The following is a 20,739-nucleotide window of genomic DNA, read 5'->3' as shown; positions in this document are numbered from 1 at the left end:
TATTCAGAGATTTGTCTTCCAGCTCACTGGTTCTGCCTTCCATCTCATCTATTCTACTCCTCTGCCCTTTCAGAGTGTTCTCTATTTCTGTTATTTTGTTATTGATTGTTTGGACCTCTTTCTGTAGGTTTTGAATTGTTTCCAATGCTGTATTTATCTTATTTGATTGTTCCTGTTGCACTTTCCTGGCTTCTTCCTTATGTTTCTCAACTCCATTGTAAAGTGTTTTGAAACATTTTATTATCATTATTCTGAATATCATCTCAGGCATTTCCAATGCCTGACCTCCTTCCAGAATGGAGTCCAGGTCTATGTCTAGGTCATTTGTCTCAGACACTTTATCTTGTTTCTGGACATGCGCTGATATGGTCATCTGCTGACCAAGATGAAGTCTGCTGCAAAGGCAACTGGGATACTTGACATTGCTCCTTGTGCATGTGCCTTACACCAAAGTCCTGATTCGAGTCCCCGGTCTGGCTTAGGAACACCATGTGTTGAGTTCACTAGCATTTACCTCTGCTGGCTTTGTGCAGGTACAGGGAACCAGTTACATCTAGATCCTTCAGAGAGGACATACTATGGTTCAAGAGATTTTACAAACCACAAAAGAATTTACAAGCTCCGGTTTACATAGAAATAGATCACATATTCTGTCCTGACTGTTTGGGTATGAGAAACAAGTATTATAAGTCACAGTGTCCTGAATGACTTTTTATAACTTCATATGAGTGTTTCTGGTCATTCCTTGGTGCCAACTTCTGTCAGCCATTAGACCTTAAAATCTCATGAGCAGTCATCGAAGAGTCAGCTAACTATTGGTCTCTCCATGTGAAGAAGAAAAAAGAGTGATGAAAATTGAAGATGCACGGAATCAACTCATCCAGTTGACCACTGTATGTCAACATCAGTCACCACAACTCTTGAGACCTGAAGCACTAGATGGTGCCCAGCTACCACTACCAATTGCTCTGAAAGGGGTGACATTAGAAGGTCCCGGATACAGTGGGAAAAAAATGTGGAGCAAATCTCAAACTTTGAAAAAAGAATGCATTTAACTGGCCAGAAAGAGACTGGAGGAAACAGACTATGGACCTTGACCCCCCTTCAGATGAACCAAACTCACCCTCATGACCCAATTTTCAGCCAAGCAGCAGATAGGCATATAGTGGGGACAACAACACTAGTTAGGCAAGCTCTCCATGGAATGGTCAAAAGGGCAACATTTTTTTAAGGACAAAATCGAGTAGGGATGGGAAGGAGGATGGAATGAAAGTAAGAACCACAGGGAGGAAGCGGGATAACTTGTTGGGGCTTGAGATCATTGAGATGAAACAAAATGTATGATTTGTTAATGTAAAACTGATGATCTTGTCTGTAAACAGTCCACTCAATTCATAATAAAATGAAAACCCCGTGGGGCAGTTTTACTCCATCACATGGGGTCACTATGAGTCAAAATTGACTGGATGACACCTCACAACAATTATTGTTTAATACCTTGAATTTTTTCATTAAACTCAAGATTTCATGTTGTTTTAGAGATACCAAGACTTACAGATTAGTTTGTTTCCTTAGGTACAAAGCATACTATGAGAAATATCTTTGTTATACAGTTTCCACAGAAGTGTGAGTTTGTGAGATAATTTATAATATGTACAAGTCCTGTGTTATTTAGGCAGAGGGGTTGGGGGTGACAAAGGAGGGCATTTGTTCCTCGGTAATGAGGTGTGGAAGGACTTTCCAAGATACCACTTGTATAAAAGGCGCCTGACTGAGGCAGCTGGACAAAAGGTGGGAAGGCATTTCTGATGAGTATCTCTGATATCTGTTCTATTCATTTTGAAATTGGGAGAAGAGGACACAATTTAGAGATTGTCCCTGGGTACTAGTTCCCCTCACTATACCTCTTATGTTTAGGAGTAAGCTTATCTGTAGAGTGATTCCAAATCTAATACAGTATATTAAGATTATCTTTCTTTCTGCTCAGAGACAAGTCATTAAAAAGAAAAAAAGGGCTGATTCCTCCCTTGTTCAAAAAACAAAAGGAGACAGTGCTTGGCATACTGGTATTACCAGTATGCCTTGTTTCCTTTTGTTAAGAGTATTGCTCATTAAAGTTTAAAAAAACAAACAAACAAAAACTCCTCAGAAAATAATAAATACTGGTGAGGGTGTGGAGAGACCCTCCTACATTGCTAGCTGATGGGACTGTAAAATGGTTCAACTATTGTGGAACACAGTGTGGCGCTTCCTCAGTAAGTTGGAAATAGAAGTACTGCATGACCCAGCAATCTCTCTACTGGGTACATATCCACAAGATATATGAGCCAGGACACAGGTAGATATATGCACACCGATATTCAGTGCAGCACTATTCACAATAGCAAAAAGATGAAGACAGCATAAATGCCCATCTGTGGAAGAATGGATCAACAAACTCTGCTACATACACAATGGAATGCTATGAAGTGTTGAAGAATTATGGTGAATATGCAAAACACCTCATAACATGGATGAACCTGGAGGATACTACGTGAAATAAGTCAACCACAAACGGACAAATATTGTAAGAGACCACAAATATTGTAAGAGACCACAATTGTAAAAACTCAAGAAAAGGTTTTCATACTAAAAGAGACATTCTTTGATGGGTACCAAGGATGGGTGGGAAGGTAGAGTAATTCTACTAATTAGAGGGTTGTTGTTGTTAAGTGCCATCAAGTGAGTTCCAACTCCTAGTGACCCTGTATAGGGTTTCCGAGGAGTGCCTGGTGAGTTTGAATCACTGACCTTGTGGTTAGAAGGCAGACACATGTTAGACTGGGTAATGGGAGGGCAATATACAAGAAGAGGGAGATTGGCAGAATGATGAAGACACAGGGAAGTAAGCAACTTTGTAACAACAATATTCTGTGTGCCGATACATGGACAGAGACACAGGCTGAATGGGTATGGGAAGAAGATTGGGATATATATTTATTGTTGTTGTTGTTATGTGCAGTGGAGTAGGTTCCAACTCATAGCGACCCTGTACAGGGTTTCTGAGGCTGTAAATCTTTATGGGAGCAGGACGCCTCATCTTTCTCCCGTGGAATAGCTGGCAGTTTCGAACTGCTGACCTTAAGGTTTGCAGCCCGATTTGTAACCACTACGCTACCAGAGCTCCTTTATATATCCTACAAATATATGAGTTTGAAAGAGGATATTTGTAAATGGGTAACCACAGGGAGGACATGGTACTGTTGTTGCATGGAGGGAATTGCAATCATTGAGATGAAACCAACTGTGTGATTTGTTGAATGTAAAATTGATGATCTTGTCTGTAAACCTTCACTCAGTTCACAGTTAAAGAAAAAAAAAGTAATCGTTCATTACAATATTTATGGGTGCTGTGAAAGAACAGACAGTTGGCTGGAGCCAAAGTGTCTATAGTTGATTTTGATTGGCTGAAACTCTTTGGGTGCAGATGACCTTCCTATTTATTGGTTTTACCTTCTTGGAACAGTGAGCACAGAGACAGGCAATGACTGGCAAAGGGGATTCTGATTTTATTGTTTGCATTTAGGTGTATTGTTGTTGTTAAGTGCTGTCGGGTTGGTACCAACCCATAGCAACCCTGTATAGGGTTTCCAAGAAGATACTTAGGTATAGAAATGGGGTTTGTTGCTTACATCATTTGGAACTTACATCCAAATGGGTACCACAGATTGTTGCATCCCCAAGGGATTGTTTATTGGGCTATCCTTGCAGGTGGGCTGTTGATTATTATTTTTTTTTTCAATAGTGAGTTTTTAAAGAAAACCCCACAACTCACAAGAATTTTTTTAAAAACCCCATAAAAGTTCAAATTTGCAATATTTGTGCAACCAAACAACATGGAAGGAAAGCAGTTAGCTTTGAAAGTGTGCTTATCTTTCACCCCCAAAATAGTTTTGATTCTAAGGGTCCCACAATTTCAAGTTCATCACAAGGAATTCTTGAGCTGTTTCAATTTGAGGCAAAGGTATCAACCAGTTACAGAAATAAATAGTCTTGAGTTGCAGATACTAGATTAGATTCACCTTGAAAAGTAAGATAGAAGTTAGAACATTAGTTCTAATTTCTTTCGCTCTAATATGACCTGCTGTATGATTATTATAGAGTAGATGTTTCCTGAGACTGTGGGCATATTCTCATACCTAGAAAGCCTCCGTGACTTCTTGGTTTCTTGGGCCACTGTTATGTTGTGCCGGAGCAGACTTGTCCGGAATGCCAGCCCCACACAGCAGGAGCACCTACATTGTTGACCTTGGAAAAGGGAAGAAACTTTTTGGTATTCTGATGGTTGAGAAGACCTCTGGTACTTCCTGCTTTTATAACCCTAAATGGATTATATATGTGTGTATACTAAAAAGGAGGGATTATTTAGCCAGTTTTGGGGCATAGTAGGGCTAAGTCCTTAAGCTTTAAATTATCATTGGAAGCTTTTCACCCTTCCCCCAGCTTTTCTCCCACACTTTTACGTTCTTTAGATTCATCTTAGTTTGAATCATAAAATAAATTCTTATGCTACCTGACAGTCTCAAGATTATTACTCTTAATTTAATTATTTACTGACATTCCTATCTAGAGAAAAAGAGTGGAAACATAAAAGAAGTGAAGTTTGATCTGGAAGATTATTAGAATTGTTAGTAATAAATAATTGATAGAGTAATAGCAAAGCAGTAAGATTTCAACAGAAAGAAGGTAGAAGGTATCCAGGTGGATGGAATTGAGCCATCACAGAAAAGGCAGAAGGTACAACTTGCAGTGGTCTGAATTTTATTACTCGGTTGTTGCTTACTTTTATACTTTTATGTAGGACTAAATTTTTAAAAAATGATATGAAGATTTTCTAATTTGCTCTTTGAAGACATGTTTTTTGTGATTTGGGGATTATTTTTGCCCTTGCTTTAATGTGTAGGGGAGGGGATCTGAACTATAAATAGTTTTGAATGTGGCAGTGCTGATGGTTTTTGTGGGCATAATAAAACATGAGATAGACCCTTTCCATGAACTCTTACCAGTGCTTGCCCTGATCTTTGGTGAATACGAAAAATGTTCCTGCTCCTTTTTACGTCTTCTAAGTCAGTTGTACTGTTATTTTTTATTAGTGATTGAATCACTGAGCTCAGTTTTACACATTGATTTGTCATGTCACTTTGTTTCCCCAAAGAAGCCCGTGAGGACTTTCCTCTAGTGTACTCAGAATGTTTAAAACAATGAATTTCAAGTTATTAATTTCTATTTATTTGCATTACTAGTAAAAAATTGTACTTTTGAGAAATCTGTACCTAGACCAAGAAGCAGTTGTTCAAACAGAGCATGGGAACACTGAATGTTTTAAAATTGGGAAAGGTGTGCGACAAGGTTGTGTTCTTTCACCATACTTATTCAACCTGTATGCTGAGCAAATAATATGAGAAGCTGGGTTCTATGAAGAAAAACATGGCATCAGGATTGGAGGAAGACTCATTAACAACCTGCGATATGCAGATGATACAACCTTCCTTGCTGAAAGTGAAGAGGACTTGAAACATTTACTTATGAAGATCAAAGAGCACAGCCTTCGGTATGGATTGCATCTCAATGTAAAGAAAACAAAAATCCTCACCACTGGACCAGTAAACAACATTCTTATCAAAGGAGAAAAGATTGAAGTTGTCAAGGACTTCATTCTTCTTGGATCAACTACCAACACTCACGGAAGCAGCAGTCAAGAGATCAGACAACGTATTGCATAGGGCAAATCTGCTGCACAGGAACTTTTTGAAGTATTGAAGAGCAGAGATGTCAGCTTGAGGACTAAGGTGCACCTGACCCAAGCCATGGTATTTTCAATAACCTCATATGGATGCGAAAGCTGGACAGTGAATAAGGAAGATCGTAGAAGAATTGATGCCTTTGAGTTGTGGTGTTGGAGGAGAATACTAAAAGTGCCATGGGCTGCCAAAAGAACCAATAGATCTGTTTTGGAAGAAGTGCAGCCAGAGTGCTCCTTGAAGGCCAAGATGGCTAAGCTTCGTCTCTCATATTTTGGACATATTGTCAGGAGGGAACAGTCGCTGGAGAAGGATGTCATACTGGGTAAGGTGGAGGGTCAGAGAAAAAGAGGAAGACCTCCAACGAGATGGATTGGCCAGGTGGCATCATTGATGGACTCAAGTGTGGCGGCAGTAGTGAGGTTGGCCCAAGATCGGACATTGTTTCATTCTGCTGTGCATGGGGTTGCTATGAGTCGGTTCCGACTCGATGGCACCTGACAACAACAACAATAACAGTAAAAAATAATTCTTTTTAGGTCATGCTCTTTTCTTAGCTAGGAGCAAGATAATAGTTTCAAAAGTTTATTAATGAGCTACTCATGTTTAGCTATTTTTTAGAAAATGTTTTGTACTTAGAATTCCTTTACTAGCCAGCTGTGGTTTGTTGAGATTTTAGTGAATAAAATTATGTTAACCCCTGTGAAAACTCATTTGAAATCAGCCATTCCAGAGGCTATTTATTGCTCATCTGGTTTTAAGATTTATGTTTCTGCTTTATCCTTAAATGCCGGAAACCATTAAACCATTTGTGAATAGTAGTTTATTAAATTTCATTTTGAAGCAGTTCACTTATTTAGCTTTGCCAGTGTATTTGTCATTTTTAAAGAAAAGTCTATAAAATTGTATTCTGAAGAAATACTTTGAGAACAAACATTTCCTCCCAGAATAAGAGTTTTGAGTCACTAAAGTCAATCCTTTGGGTCTTTCAGGTTCTAAGGAAGCTTTTTACTGAAGTATTCAAAGAACACTTTTGTGCTATTCCTATTCAGAAATGGCTGCCAAGTATATCAGGAAGACTTGGATTATGTGGAAATCCAGCTTTTACATGCTTGGTGGTTTTCTGTGCTTCAGAATGTATTTATGAGATATCCGAGTGGTGAATGAGCCCATTTTTTGGCTTTTATATGGTATAGAGATTGAATTTCACTTCACTTTTCCCATCCTCTTTGTACTTAAGACAATCTACTTAATACTTTGGTTTAGTGTCTATAGCAAGGTGCTGTTTATGACTTTTATTTTATTTCTATATGAAATTTTATTACTAGCAGGGCCCTGTGCTGTGTTAGGATATACTTCAACAACTTGTGCTGAGTTCTCTCTGTATTGTCTGTACAATATCCACCAGGGAACTATACTCCGAGCATGCCCTTGTTGAAGTTTATCCTTATTCTTTCTAAATATAAATTATATTAAAAGTGTTAACTTAGTATTTGTGAAGTAAGTGTCTTACTTTTGACCGTCTGATTTGTGTGTGTGTTTTTTACCCAGATTACCAGAGACTGATGACTGTGGCAGAGACGATTACAGCTCTCATGTTTCCTTTCCAGTGGCAGCATGTCTATGTCCCTATTCTCCCAGCTTCTCTCCTACATTTCTTAGATGCTCCTGTTCCATACTTGATGGGCTTGCATTCTAATGGCCTGGATGACCGCTCAAAGCTGGAGCTTCCTCAAGAGGTGAGAGAAACTGGTGCTTGAATGCTGGTGCCTCTGGGCCCTGATCCATTGGGGAGAGAAGCTATGGAATAAGCTCAGGGTGGTGGCACCAAGTTTATTTTGGGAAAGTAAACAACATTTCAAGTAAAAAGCATAAGCAGTAAATATTTAACTTAGTTTATATCACTCTGGGTACACTTCTTATACTTGTTATCTTTTATAACTTGACATGTTTTTGTGTACCGTTGAGTCAGTTCAACAGTTTCCTAAGCGTGTGGTGCTGTAGGATCAGCACTGGACTGTGAACTACAAGGTCAATTCAAATCCACCAGCTGCTCCTCAGAAACCCGATACAGAGTCACTATGAGTCAGAACTGACTCGACGACATGTAACAACAACAACAATCTTTATGGGTCATTCTGAAAAAAGATTTTTTTACTTTTTAATTTTCCTAGAATTACTGATATAATCTCTCTGCCTTTATATGTTATATTAGCATAAGTTAGAGAGTATTGATCCAAATTGATAGAAATCTTTATTAAGCAAAAATATCAAAATGTGAAGCTATTGTATAATGACATATCCTCTGTCTAGGTGGTCTGTACACCTCTGAAGGCAGTGTTTCCATCTTTCTAACCCTTCTGTGAAGAATTCTGCCACCTGATTTATATCACATCAAAACAACAGTTTGGGCATTCCTGAGGGACTCAAAATGTATCAATTTTAAATGTTTTTGAGGTTTGGGAACAAAAAGAAATCTCTTTGGGCAAGGTCAGGACCTTAGGGTGGATGAGGGTAAGGTTCCCAACTACGTTTTCAGAGAACAGTCCATGCTACCCTCAATGAATAAGTAGGTGCATTGTGACAGAAAAAAATTCCTTGGTGCAATTTCCCTAGCCTTTTTCTCACTAATACAGTTTTCAGTGGTCTTGAAACTTCTTCCAAATCAATGGAAAACAATTGAAAACCCAAAAGTAAATCCATCACTTTGTTGATTTTCAACAAAGGGCCAAAATACATTAAATGGTGCAAAGATAGTCTCTTTAATAAATGGTGCTTTAAAACTTGAAGTTCATTTTCAGAAAAATGAAAATACCAATATATCACACCATATACAAAAATTAACTCAACGTAGATTGAAGACCTAAATGTAAAGCCTAAGACTATAAAAATCATCAATGGAAAAATAGGGACACACTTATGGATTCTGCCACATGGCATAAATATATTATCAATCATAATTGAATACACACAAACAGCAGAAGACAAAATAGATGACTGGGACCTCCTCAAAATTAGACACTTAAGTGCATCAAAGAATTTCACCAAAAGAGAAAAAAGAGAACCCACTGGGAAAAAAATGTTTGGCACCAACATATCAGACAAAGGACTGTGCTCTAAAATTTATACAGCACATTAGTGACTCAATAAGAAGACAAATAATCCAATTAAAAATGTGCAGAGGACGTGAACAGATACTTCACCAAAGAAGATACTCAGGCATCCAACAAACATATGAAATAATACAATCATCAGCCATTAGAGAAATGCAAATCAAATTAATAACAAGATATCATTTCATACCAGCATTAATATCAAAGTTTAAAAAAACCCAGAAAACACCAAATGCTGATGTGGGTGTGAAGAGACTGGGGCTCTTACACTGCTGGTGAGACTGTAAGATGGTGCAACCACTATGGAAAACGGTATGGCACTTTCTCAAAAAGTTGGAAATTGAAATACTATATGACCCAGCAACCTTTCTACTTGGCATGTATCTTCAAGAACTGAGAGCCATGACATGAATAGATATACGCACACTCATGTTCATTGCACACTATTCATAATAGCAAAAAGATGAAACCAGCCTAAATGTCCAACAACAGGATATTGGTTAAACAAATTTTGATAAGTATACATATTGGAATACTTTGCAATGCTGAAGAATGATGATGAGTCTACAAAACACCTCACAACATAGATGAACCTGGAGGATATTATGGTGAGCGATCGTTAGGTGCCATCTAGTTGGTTTTGACTCATAGTGACCCTATGCACAACAGAACAAAACACTTCACAGTCCCGCACCATGCTCACAATCATTGTTAGACTTGAGCCCAATGCTGCTGCCATTGTGCCAATCCATCTCACTGGGGATCTTTCCCTGTTTCACTGAGCCTCTACTGTATCAAGCTTGATGTCCTTCTCCAGGGACTGATCTCTTCTGGTAACATGTCCAAAGTATGAGAGATAAAGTCTCACAATTCTGAATTCTAAGGAGCATTTTGGCTGTATTTATTCCAACATAGATTTGTTCTGGCAGTCCATGGTATTTTCAATATTCTCAAACCATAATTCAAATGCAACAATTCTTTTACAGTCTTCCTTATTCATTGTCCAACATGCATGTGAGGGTATTGAAAATACCGTGGTTTGAGTTAGGTGCACCGTAGTCCAGTCCTTATACTGACATCTTTGCTCTTGAACACTTTAAAGAGGCCTTGTGCAGCAGATTTGCCTGGTGCAATATGTCATCTGATTTCTTGACTGCTGCTTTCATGTGTATTGATAGTGGATCTAAGCAAAACGAAATCTTTGACAACTTCAGTTTTCTCTCCATTTATCATGGTGTTATTTACTGGTCCAGTGGTGAGGATTTTTGTTTTCTTTTCATTGAAGTGCAACCCATATTGAAGGCTGTGGTCTTCTTTCTTCATCAGTAAGTCCTCTTTACTGTTAGCAAGGAAGATTGTATCATTTGCATATTGCAGGTTGTTAAATGAGTCTTCCTCCAATCCTGATGCCATGTTCATATAATCTAGTTTCTCAGATTATTTGATCAGTATACAGATTGAATAAGTATGGTGAGAGAATGCAACCCTGGCACACACTTTTCCTGATTTTAAACCATTCAGTTTACGCTTACTCTGTTCAAATGACTGTCTGTTGATCTTTGTATAGGTTCTTCATGAGCACAGTTAAGTGTTCTGGAATACCCATTCTTTGCAATATTATTTATAGTTTGTTATGATCCACATAGTCAAAAATCTTTACATAATCAATAAAGCACAAGCAATCATCTTTGTGGTATTCTCAGCATTGGAGGAAGACTCATATGCAGTGTTCACGAGCAAGTGGAACTTTAGTTGAAGGAAAGGAGAGTACATTTTCTAGCCCTCAAATTAGAATTCATCAGTTGCTGCCTATATTTGGGCATCCCAAGTCTGTGAAAAGTGCTTTGTTCCTTTTGTCACCAACACATGAGCTCAGCTGGCTCTGTGAGATCAGAGCGCCGGGCCGCCTTTGTGAGGCACGCTTTGTCCTGTGCTTCTCTGTTGGGTTTCATTATTTGAGTCCAGGAAGGAGGCAGTTCCTTCACCACGTATGTCAGGGGGAGCGAGCAGAGGATATTAAAAAAGGGGGTGTGTATGTCATTTCTTTCTATCTTGAGCCTTTTGCACTATTTTTCTCAGGTCTCAGGACAGTTCTTATAATAGCTTCTTTTGTCTGCCTTCCCACATCCCCCACTCCAAGCACCAAGTGGCCTGGGTGTTGAGCATCTTTTCCTTGTGGGATCCATGTGGTAACTACCCTCTAGTAGCTAAAATTTCCCAACAAAGTGGGAGGTTAATGAGGAGAGCTGATCACATAGAACTCAGGACTTCTTCCAGGCTTCTTCGTGTCCCCCAAGTTGTTATGCAAGAGTCGGCTGCTTCTCAGCTGAGGAAAGACTGCATGAGGAGTTTGTAGTAGGTTTGTAAGTTGCTTCTGTTGGCCAGAGCCTTCTGTGTGCTGGGAAGTAGTGTGAGAATATTGCTTGAGCCTAGTAATTGAATGTCCCTCTTTTCCCCTTTGCCTCTTCCATCTCCCTCTTTCAGCCTATCTTCTGACAAAGAATCGCTAGTGCTGTCTTTTAAGAAGCTGATACATGAATGTATCCTATCTCTGAAGTGTGCTTGAACTGCTTTCTTTTCTCTGACCAGAAAGATCTATATAGTATGTGGACATAGCATTTGGAGTGTATAAAATTCTTTATAGACATTCTATATTTGGCTCACAGCAGCAGGGAAAAAAGCCAACCAAGCATTGTTGAGTGCATATAGTTATTTTTAGCTGCTTCGATTTTCCTACTGGAGAACTGCTTTTTTCCCTCTAAAGAGAGAACTGAGAGGTGAATGATTGCGTTGTGTGTCTCTAGTGGTCACAGTGCCATGTTTGTTTTATATAGTCAGGGTGATCTTGAAGCAGGTGATCTTCATGACTAAATTATTTAATTCCATCTTTACTATCTTTTTTAATGACTGGGCTTGACTGTACAAAATTCTAAAGGAATGAGCAAAAAGTAGCCTCTTCTTACGTTGTTGTTGTCAGGTGCCATCGAGTCGGAACCGATTCATAGCGATCCCATGCACAGCAGAACGAAACAATGTCCGATCCTGGGCCAACCCCACCACCGCTGCCACACTTGATGCCATCAATGATGTCACCTGGCTGATCCATCTCGTTGGGGGTCTTCCTCTTTTTCTCTGACCCTCCATCTTACCCAGCATGACATCCTTCTCCAGTGACTGTTCCCTCCTGACAATATGTCCAAAGTAGGAGAGACGAAGCTTAGCCATCCTGGCCTCCAAGGAGCACTCTGGCTGCACTTCTTCCAAAACAGATCTATTGGTTCTTTTGGCAGTCCATGGTACTTTCAGTATTCTCTCCAACACCACAACTCAAAGGCATCAATTCTTCTACGATCTTCCTTATTCACTGTCCAGCTTTCACATCCATATGAGGTTATTGAAAATACCATGGCTTGGGTCAGGCGCACCTTAGTCCTCAAGCTGACATCTCTCTACTTTTCAACACTTTAAAAAGTTCCTGTGCAGCAGATTTGCCCAATGCAATACGTCGTCTGATCTCTTGACTGCTGCTTCCACGAGTGTTGATAGTTGATCCAAGAAGAATAAAGTCCTTGACAACTTGGTCCTTTAAGTAGACAGGGCTCAGTTATCTTGGAGAAATTCTGGACAGTGAGGTTAAAAGCGATCATTCTAGTCTTAGAATCTTTAAGATGGAAAAGTTTGTTTTTGTTTTGTTTTTTAAGTTACAGATTGGTAGACAGGGACATTTATGCACTCAGCGAATGTTTGTTGGATGAATGAAAACACAAGCATGCTAAGACATGCAGTTTTAGTAGACTGAGAATTTGTGGAATAGTTACATTAAGGAGGATTTATATTACTTAAGTCTCTTAGAATACAAGATGTATTGGCACAGGAATGAACAGATGGGTCATTGGAATAAAAGCCAATAGAAGCACTATGCCAAAGAGACACTTTTGAATAATGGAGCTAAAAAAGTTGCTAATCCATAGGGAAAGAAAAATAAAGAAGGATCCATTCCTCATGCCATAACAAAAGCAACTTCAAATGATTAAGAGATTAAATGTCAAAAGCAAAAGTTTAAGACTTTTAGAAGGATATATTAACAAATACCTTTCTGACCTATAGGTAGGGAAAAATTTTGTAAAGAAAATGCAGAAAGCTCTATTTATAAAGTAAAAGATTTATATTTTGATATTTTAAATTAAGAAAAAGTCATCTTACAGACAGCAAGAAGATAAGAAGTAGGAGAAAGTATTTACAGCACATATACAAAATACTAGCATCAAGAGTATATAAAGAACAACAAATCAGTAAAAAGATTTTAGCAGAAAAATGAGCTTAAAGTTATGAAAGGTATTGTACAAAAAAACCCTAATATTTCTTAACTTTACTAGCACTGTTATTGTTGTTACGTGCCTTTGCGTTGATTCTGACCCATAGCGACCCTGTATAGGGCTTCTGAGGAGCCACTGGTGAGCCTGAACTGCCGACCTTGCAGTTCAAATGGTTTTGCAGTCTGATGCATTAACCCACAGTGCCACACCAGCACTCCTACTAGCAACGTTGTTGTTGTTGTTGTTATGTGCCGTGGAGTCGGTTCTGACTCATAGCAACCCTGTACAGGGTTTCCGAGGCTATAAGTCTTAACGGGAGCAGGAAGCCTCATCTTTTCTCCTGCGGAACTGCTGATGGTTTCGAACTGTTGACCCTGAGGTTTGCAGCCCAATTTGTAACCACTACACTACTAGCAATGAGGGAAGTATAAATCAAATATGCAATAAAATACTATTTTATACCCAGTTTAGTGGCAAAATGTAAGAAACCTGGTGTTATCAAGTCTTGGGAAGGATTTAGATCATTTGGATTGCTGGTAAAAGTAAATTATTATAACCACTTGGGATACACTTAGGCATTATTAGCTCATTAAGTTGAGCATTTGCATGCCTTAGAACACAACACATAAATACTCCTAGTATATACCCAAGATAAAATCTAGACATGTATCAAATGTAATAGTATAAAAGCAATAAAACTGGAATGCTCTTGAACAGAAAATTTGTAAATAAATTGTGATATAGTCACACAATGGAATATTATACAAGGGTCAAAATGAAAGAAGTACAGCTACAAGTACAAAATAGCTGAAAGTTAGTAACCTTATGTTGAATACAGTTTTAAAAGACTGTTTAAGGAATGAAAAAAATCCTTTTATAAAGTTCAGAAGAAAGAAAAAATTTAAAGGCATAAATATAGATGAATTGTTTTTTAGGATAAGGATTGTTGTTGTTGTTAGGTGCCATCGAGTCAGTACTGACTCATAGCGACCTTATACACAGCAGAACAAAACACTGTCCGATCCTGGGCCAACCTCACTACTCTACTGTTGCCACGCTTAAGTCCATTGATGCTGCCACTGGCCAATCCATCTCATTGGGGGTTTTCCTCTTTTTTTCTGACCTTCGCCTTGCCAAACATGATATCCTTCTCCAGCGACTGGTCCCTCCTGTCAATATGTCCGAAGTATGAAAGACGTAGTTTGGCCATCTTGGGTAAGGATTATCATAGTATAAAAAATGGAGGCACATCAGCTCTCCTTGTCTAACTTCAGGAGAGGGGAGGAGCATTATCAAGATCAGCAACATTAGCTCATTAGAATTGATTCTTGTGAGGTGAAGGTCAGACATATCCCTTCTCTCTGACCTTTTTACCAATTCTGATACCAGCTGTTCCTCCCACCAAACTCTCCCTCTGTGCTGGGTTTGGTAATTCATTGTGGTGACTACACAGAACTCACAGACCATGCTTACGATTATGCTGTTGATAGGAAAGTAACAGGCTACAGTTCAGAATCAGGAATAAGTTGGAAGTAACAAGAATGACTCAGGATACAATTCTTTGATTGGACAGCTTCTTGGCTATGCCCACAGGCAGATACCACTCTTGGCCCTCAATCTCTGCCCTGCTGTGGCAAGTGCTGCAAAGCTCTACTGATAAATGCCTGGAGGTACTCTATTCAACCAGGAAGTGTTTTTTGTGAAGGCATTCATCCCAGGGTTGGTGAACCTAACCTGCAGGACCAGTCTGCTAGTGCCCTGTGCCATCCTCAATGTTATAGCTTTCTCTGTCCTGGGTTTAGGAGGTTCTCAGCTCAGGGACCCTGGGTCCAGAGGTTGTGGTCTACTCTGTGTTCTTCTTGATAGTGGTGAGGTCTCATCTCTGGGATTGTCTTCCTTTAAGCCTAGCAGGATGGCAAAACTGACCAATACAAGGGTTCCGTGCCTTTGTTTTTTTGCATGGTTGGTAGCATAGTGGGTTATACATTGGGCTACTAACTGCAAGGTCAGTCACTCAGTGTGAGAAAGATGAGGCTTTCTGCTCCCATGAATATTTACTTATTTGGAGCCCTGGTATTATAGGATAAACATTGGACTGCAAGGTCTCTTTGAACCACAAGGTCACTGGTTCAAATTCACCAGGGCACTCCTTGGAAACTCTATATAGGGTCACCATGTAAAAGTAAATGGCACTTAACAACAGCATTCTCACAAAAGTTCCATGTTCTATATTTGCGTTAACAGAACTGTCCATTCCCTTGATGGACCATAAGCATGTCATATATGTTGTCCTACCCAGTCATTTTGTAGGAACTACAAGCTAAAAGGGCTATATAATAGCAACCCACTGCACCACAAATAGAATGTAGGATAGTGATTACTTGAGGGTGGTGGGAGTGTTTAGACTGTGGAGTGGGATTAGGGATGAACACATAGATAGAACATTGGGATATTCTAATTTTTGGTTTGGGCTGGAAAAAAAAATTGTCTTTAGATTGCCTTCATCCCCAATAACAGTGTGTGAGATGTTTATTTCCTAGTAACTTTTTGATGTTGGACAATTATAAATCTTTTATCTTTGACAGCTCAATAGTGAGGGGGGGAAAAGGGCTCTCATTTCTTGCCTTACTAATGAAATTGAGCATCTTTGTATATATTTGTAGTTAATTAAATTATTAGCTTTTCTGTGTCTGTTTTTCACATCCTAGGTTCGTTTTTAAGTTGAATGAATTATCTTTGTCTCAGTGATTTATTTTATATGTTATGTGTTATAATTGTTACTTCCTAGATTGTTTACCTTTTACATTTTTTATGGAGCTCTGGTAGTATGGTGGTTACGAATCGGGCTGCGAACCGCAAGGTCAGCAGCTCGAAACTACCAGCTGCTCCTCGGGAGAAAGATGAGGCATTCTGCTCCTGTAAAGATTAACAGCCTCGGAAACCCTGTGCAGGGTCGCTATGAGTCGGAACCGGCTCCACGGCACATCACTACAACAACAGCGTGGCAGTATTTACCTTTATAGCACTGGCAGTAGTGAAACAGACACACCCTTAAGCATTTAATGAATGCACTGCAGTGAAGGAGATGACAGATGCTTTTACTAGAAAACGTTCATGGTTATAAGATGCTTCTGTTGTTAGGAGTCTTCGACCAAATCACCATAGCAGCTATATGCACAACAGAATGAAATACTGTCTTGTCTGTGACAATCTCATGATAATTGCTGTCCTTGAGCCCATTGCTGCTACCACTGTGCCAATACATCTTATTGGGGGCGGGGGGGATCGTCTTCCTCTTTTTTGATGACCTTCCACTTTACTAAGCATGATGTCCTTCTCCAGAGAATGGTCTCTCCTGATGATATGTCAAAAGATGGAGAGACAAAGTCTCAGTACCCTGGCTTCTGAGGAGCATTTTGGCTGTACTTCTAACAACACAGATTTCTTTTGGCAGTCAGTGGTACTTTTAATATCGTCCTTCAGCACCACAGCTCAGATGCATCAATTCTTCTGCAGTCTTTCTTATTCACTGTACAGCTTTCACATGCATATGAGGTTATTGAAAATATCATGGCATGGGTCAGGTGCACCTTAATCCTCAAACTGACATCTTTGCTCTTGAACACTTTAAAGAGGTCTTATTCAGCATATCTACCTAATGCAGTATATCATCTGATTCTTGACTGCTTGTGTCCATAAATGTTGATGATTGAACTGAGCAAAATGAAGTCTTTGACAACTTCAATCTTTTCTCCATTTACCATGATGTAATTTATTGGTCCAGTTGTGAGGAGTTTTGTTTTCTTTACATTGAGGTGCAACTTATTCTGGAGGCTGTGGTCTTTGATCTTCATCAGTAAGTATTTCAGTCCTCTTGGCTTTCAGCAAGCAAGGTTGTATCATCTGCATATCGCAGGTTGTTAATGAGTCTTCCTTCAACCCTGATGCCACGTTTTTCTTCATTTAATCCACCTTCTCCAAGTATTTGCTCAGCAGACTGATTGAATAAGTATGGTGAAAGTATACAAACCTGGCCTTACCTTTCCTAATTTTACCCATTCATTATCCCCTTGATCTGTTCAAATAACTGCCTCTTGGTCTATGTACAGGTTCCTCATGAGCACAATTAAGCGTTCTAGACTACTCATTCTCCACAATGTTGTCCATAGCTTGTCATGATCCACACAATCAAAAGTCTTTGGGTAGTCATTAAAGCATAGGTAAATATATTCTGGTATTTCTTACATTCAAGGAGCTCTGGTAGTGTAGTGGTTACGAATCGGGCTGCTAACCTCAAGGTTAGCAGTTTGAAACTACCAGCTATTCTGCGAGATTTGAACTGCGGACCTTATATTTAGCAGTCCAGTGCTGATCCTAGAGTGCCATACAGTATTGCAAGTAGAGGCTTGAATTTTTTCTTCAGTTCCCTCAGCTTGCAAATCCTGGTCATGTTCTTCCCTTTTGGTTTTCTTACTCCAGACCTTTGTACATTCAGTACAATATTTGTCTTTATTTTCTCAAGCTGCCCTTTGAACTTTTCTATTCAGCTCTTTTATTTCCCATTCCTTCCATTTGCTTTAGCATCTCTACACTGGAGGAGAGCAAGTTTCATAGTCTTTTCTGACATCCATTTTATCTTTTTTTTCTTTCTTGTCTTTTTAATGACCTTTTGGTTTTTTCCTGTATGATTTTCTTGATATCATCCCACAGTTCTTCTGGCTTTCAGTCATTAGTATCTAATGCATCAAATCTGTTCTTGAGGTGATCTTTAAATTCAAATGAGATATATTTAAGGTCATATTTTACCTCTTGTGGACTTGTTTTATTTCAGCTTCAGCCTGAATTTTCATAAGAGCATTGATCTGTTCCAGTCTGCCACTTGCCTTGCTTTGACTAACGATATGTAGCTTTTCCACTCTCTCTTTACACAGATGGTAGTCAGTTTGGTTTCTGTGTATTTCAACTGGTGAGATTCATGTGTATAGTAATCTTTTATGTTATTTTAAAAAGGTATTTGCAATTAAGAAGTCATTGGTCTTGGCAGTCACGAGGCCATATTTTCCAATGACCAGTCCTTCCTCTTTGTGTCCAGCCTTTGCATTCCAATCACCAGTAATCATCAGTACATCTTGATTGCATGTTTGATCAATTTCAGACTGAAGAAGTGGTAGAATTCTTCATTTCATTATCAATGGCTTTAGTGCTTGGTGCGTAAATTTGAATAATAGTTGTATTAACTGGTCTCCTTTACAGCGTAGAACTTCTACAGCGTCGTACTTCAAGATAGATCTTTAAATGTTCTGTTGATAATGAATGTGACATCATTCCTCTTCAATTTGTCATTCCCAGCATAGTAAATGATGTGGTTTTCCTATGAGACTGACCAATACCAGTCCATTTCAGCTCACTAATGCGTAGGATATCAATGTTTATATGTTCCATATCATTTTTGACAACTACCAGTTTTCTTAAATTCATAATTCATACATTACATGTTCTGATAACTAATGGGTGTTTTTAGCTGTTTCTTCTCATTTTGGGTTGTGCCCCATCAGTAAACGAAGGTCCCGAAAGTTTTACTCCATTTGCATCATCCCAGTGTGGCACTGTGGGCTAATGTGCTAGACTGCAAGGTTGGTTTGAACCACAAGGCCGGTGGTTCAAGCTCACCAGCTGCTCCTTGGAAACCATATACAGCATCACTATGGGTCAGAACCAACTCGACGGCACTTAGTAACAAACAACAAATCAACTCTACTTAGAGAAGGCAGCCTTTCCCCAGTTGTATTTTGAGGGGATCATTTTCTGGCACTATATCTGACAGTATTCTGGTGCTCTTCATCATGTTTCAGTATTCAGTGTTCTGGTGCAATTTGACAATGTTCTATTGCTATTCATAAAGTTTTCAGTGACTAAACATTCAGAAGTAGTCAGTCTTTCTTTCTTCTAGTCTGTCATAGTCTGAAAGCTCATCTGAAACCTGTCTACCATGGGTGACCCTCCTGGTATTTAAATGCCAGTGGCATAGCATCCAGAATCATAGCAACACACAAACCACCACAGTCTAGCAAACTGACAGATGAATGATTGGGTTATAAGATAAAGATGCAAAAATAAAACAGTTTGACTTTTAGCTATAAAATAATTCCAACAGGAACTGGAAGTGTGAAGTATTTAAGTTCAATTGAATAAGAAATGTGTAAGAAGACCCCTAAGGTAAAGAAGAGTGAGTGGTTAATAGTTTTGAAATATGACGGTGAGGCTGTGAGGTTAGACTGAGTTCACTTACTGTCTGTACCAGGGGACTTTTGACTCCATATTTTGGTAAACTCTTTGAAGCCCCAGTCTGACTTTGAATGTGTTACTAATGCTTCTGTGTCAGTTTTGTCAGTGAAGTATGGATAATACATATTGCCAAATTATTCTTTGTTAATCCAGTAGTGCGAATGAGAGTGCTATCTCTCTACATCCTTTCAGAAGCAATTTTTAAGCCAGAAGGGAACAACAGAAATTACCAAGACCAACCTCCAAGTCTTAGAAATCAGGACTGAGGCTCAGAAAGGGATAATGGCATGTCATACAGGGTGATAGTGACTGAGTGAGGTCTGAAACTTAGACTTAGCTTTTAGTGTTCTTTCTACTACTATAAAAGTTAATGAAATTGTCAAACATTAGTGAGCATTTACTATATGTGAGACTTTTCATAAGTGTTATTTATGTGATCTTCATGTCTTCTATTTTCAGGTGTTTTTTCTTCCCTCTGCTGTTCATTATCTGTTCTAAAGCTGCTGCCTTAATGCTCTGGAGTTCATACTCCTCATGTTGTTTTGACTTCCAGGCTAACCTCTGCTTTGTGGACATTGACAACCATTTCATTGAGCTGCCAGAGGACTTGCCGCAGTTTCCCAACAAGTTGGAGTTTGTCCAGGAAGTCTCTGAGATTCTCATGGCATTTGGCATACCCCCTGAAGGGAACCTTCATTGCAGTGAGAGTGCCTCCAAGTTGAAGAGGCTCCGGGCCTCTGAACTTGTCTCCGACAAGAGAAATGGGAACATAGCTGGCTCCCCTTTGCATTCCTATGAACTCCTTAAGGAGAATGAAACTATTGCCAGGTTGCAAGCCTTGGTCAAAAGGACTGGAGTGAGCCTCGAAAAGGTAAGTCTGGGACAAGATTGGTCTGTGCTGGGGTGCTGCCTGGGTAGGTAAGGTATGATATGAGAAAGTACCCTGTTCAGGACAAGCAAGTACAAAGGGGCTTCGAAAAGTTTTTGGAAAAAACCATTATCTTTCATTCTGTTTTTTGTGAACTTTTTGATGCCCCCTCGAATTTGTGAGCATTCCAAAAGTGAGTTTATGGGAAACCTTGGATTCAGCTCTGGTAGACAGTACCCTGTTAATGCTACTTGTATCTGAATATGAGAAGCTCTTCACATGGACATCAAGGAAGGATGTTGGTAGAAATCCCTGTATTCAGACCTCTTTCGGATCTATTGGCTTAGGAGCTTCACAGCAATCTGAGGCAGACTGCA

General features: G+C 39.2%; 1 protein-coding gene across 1 annotated transcript in view; it reads left to right on the top strand.

The window, feature by feature from the left end:
• The window catches only part of DENND5A (DENN/MADD domain containing 5A), a 111,969-nt gene that overhangs the window by 52,384 nt on the left and 38,846 nt on the right, over positions 1 to 20,739 (top strand). Inside the window, exons 5-6 of the mRNA XM_006872993.1 lie at positions 7,332 to 7,519; positions 20,048 to 20,365. Coding sequence (XP_006873055.1) covers positions 7,332 to 7,519; positions 20,048 to 20,365 — 506 coding nt within the window. The remainder of the gene's footprint in view (positions 1 to 7,331; positions 7,520 to 20,047; positions 20,366 to 20,739) is intronic.

This window comes from Chrysochloris asiatica, unplaced genomic scaffold (assembly GCF_000296735.1).
Source record: "Chrysochloris asiatica unplaced genomic scaffold, ChrAsi1.0 scaffold00219, whole genome shotgun sequence".
NCBI classification, from domain to species: Eukaryota; Metazoa; Chordata; class Mammalia; order Afrosoricida; family Chrysochloridae; genus Chrysochloris; species Chrysochloris asiatica.
The sequence above is the reverse complement of the archived record's forward strand: the minus strand, read 5'-3'. Positions and strand labels throughout refer to the sequence as shown.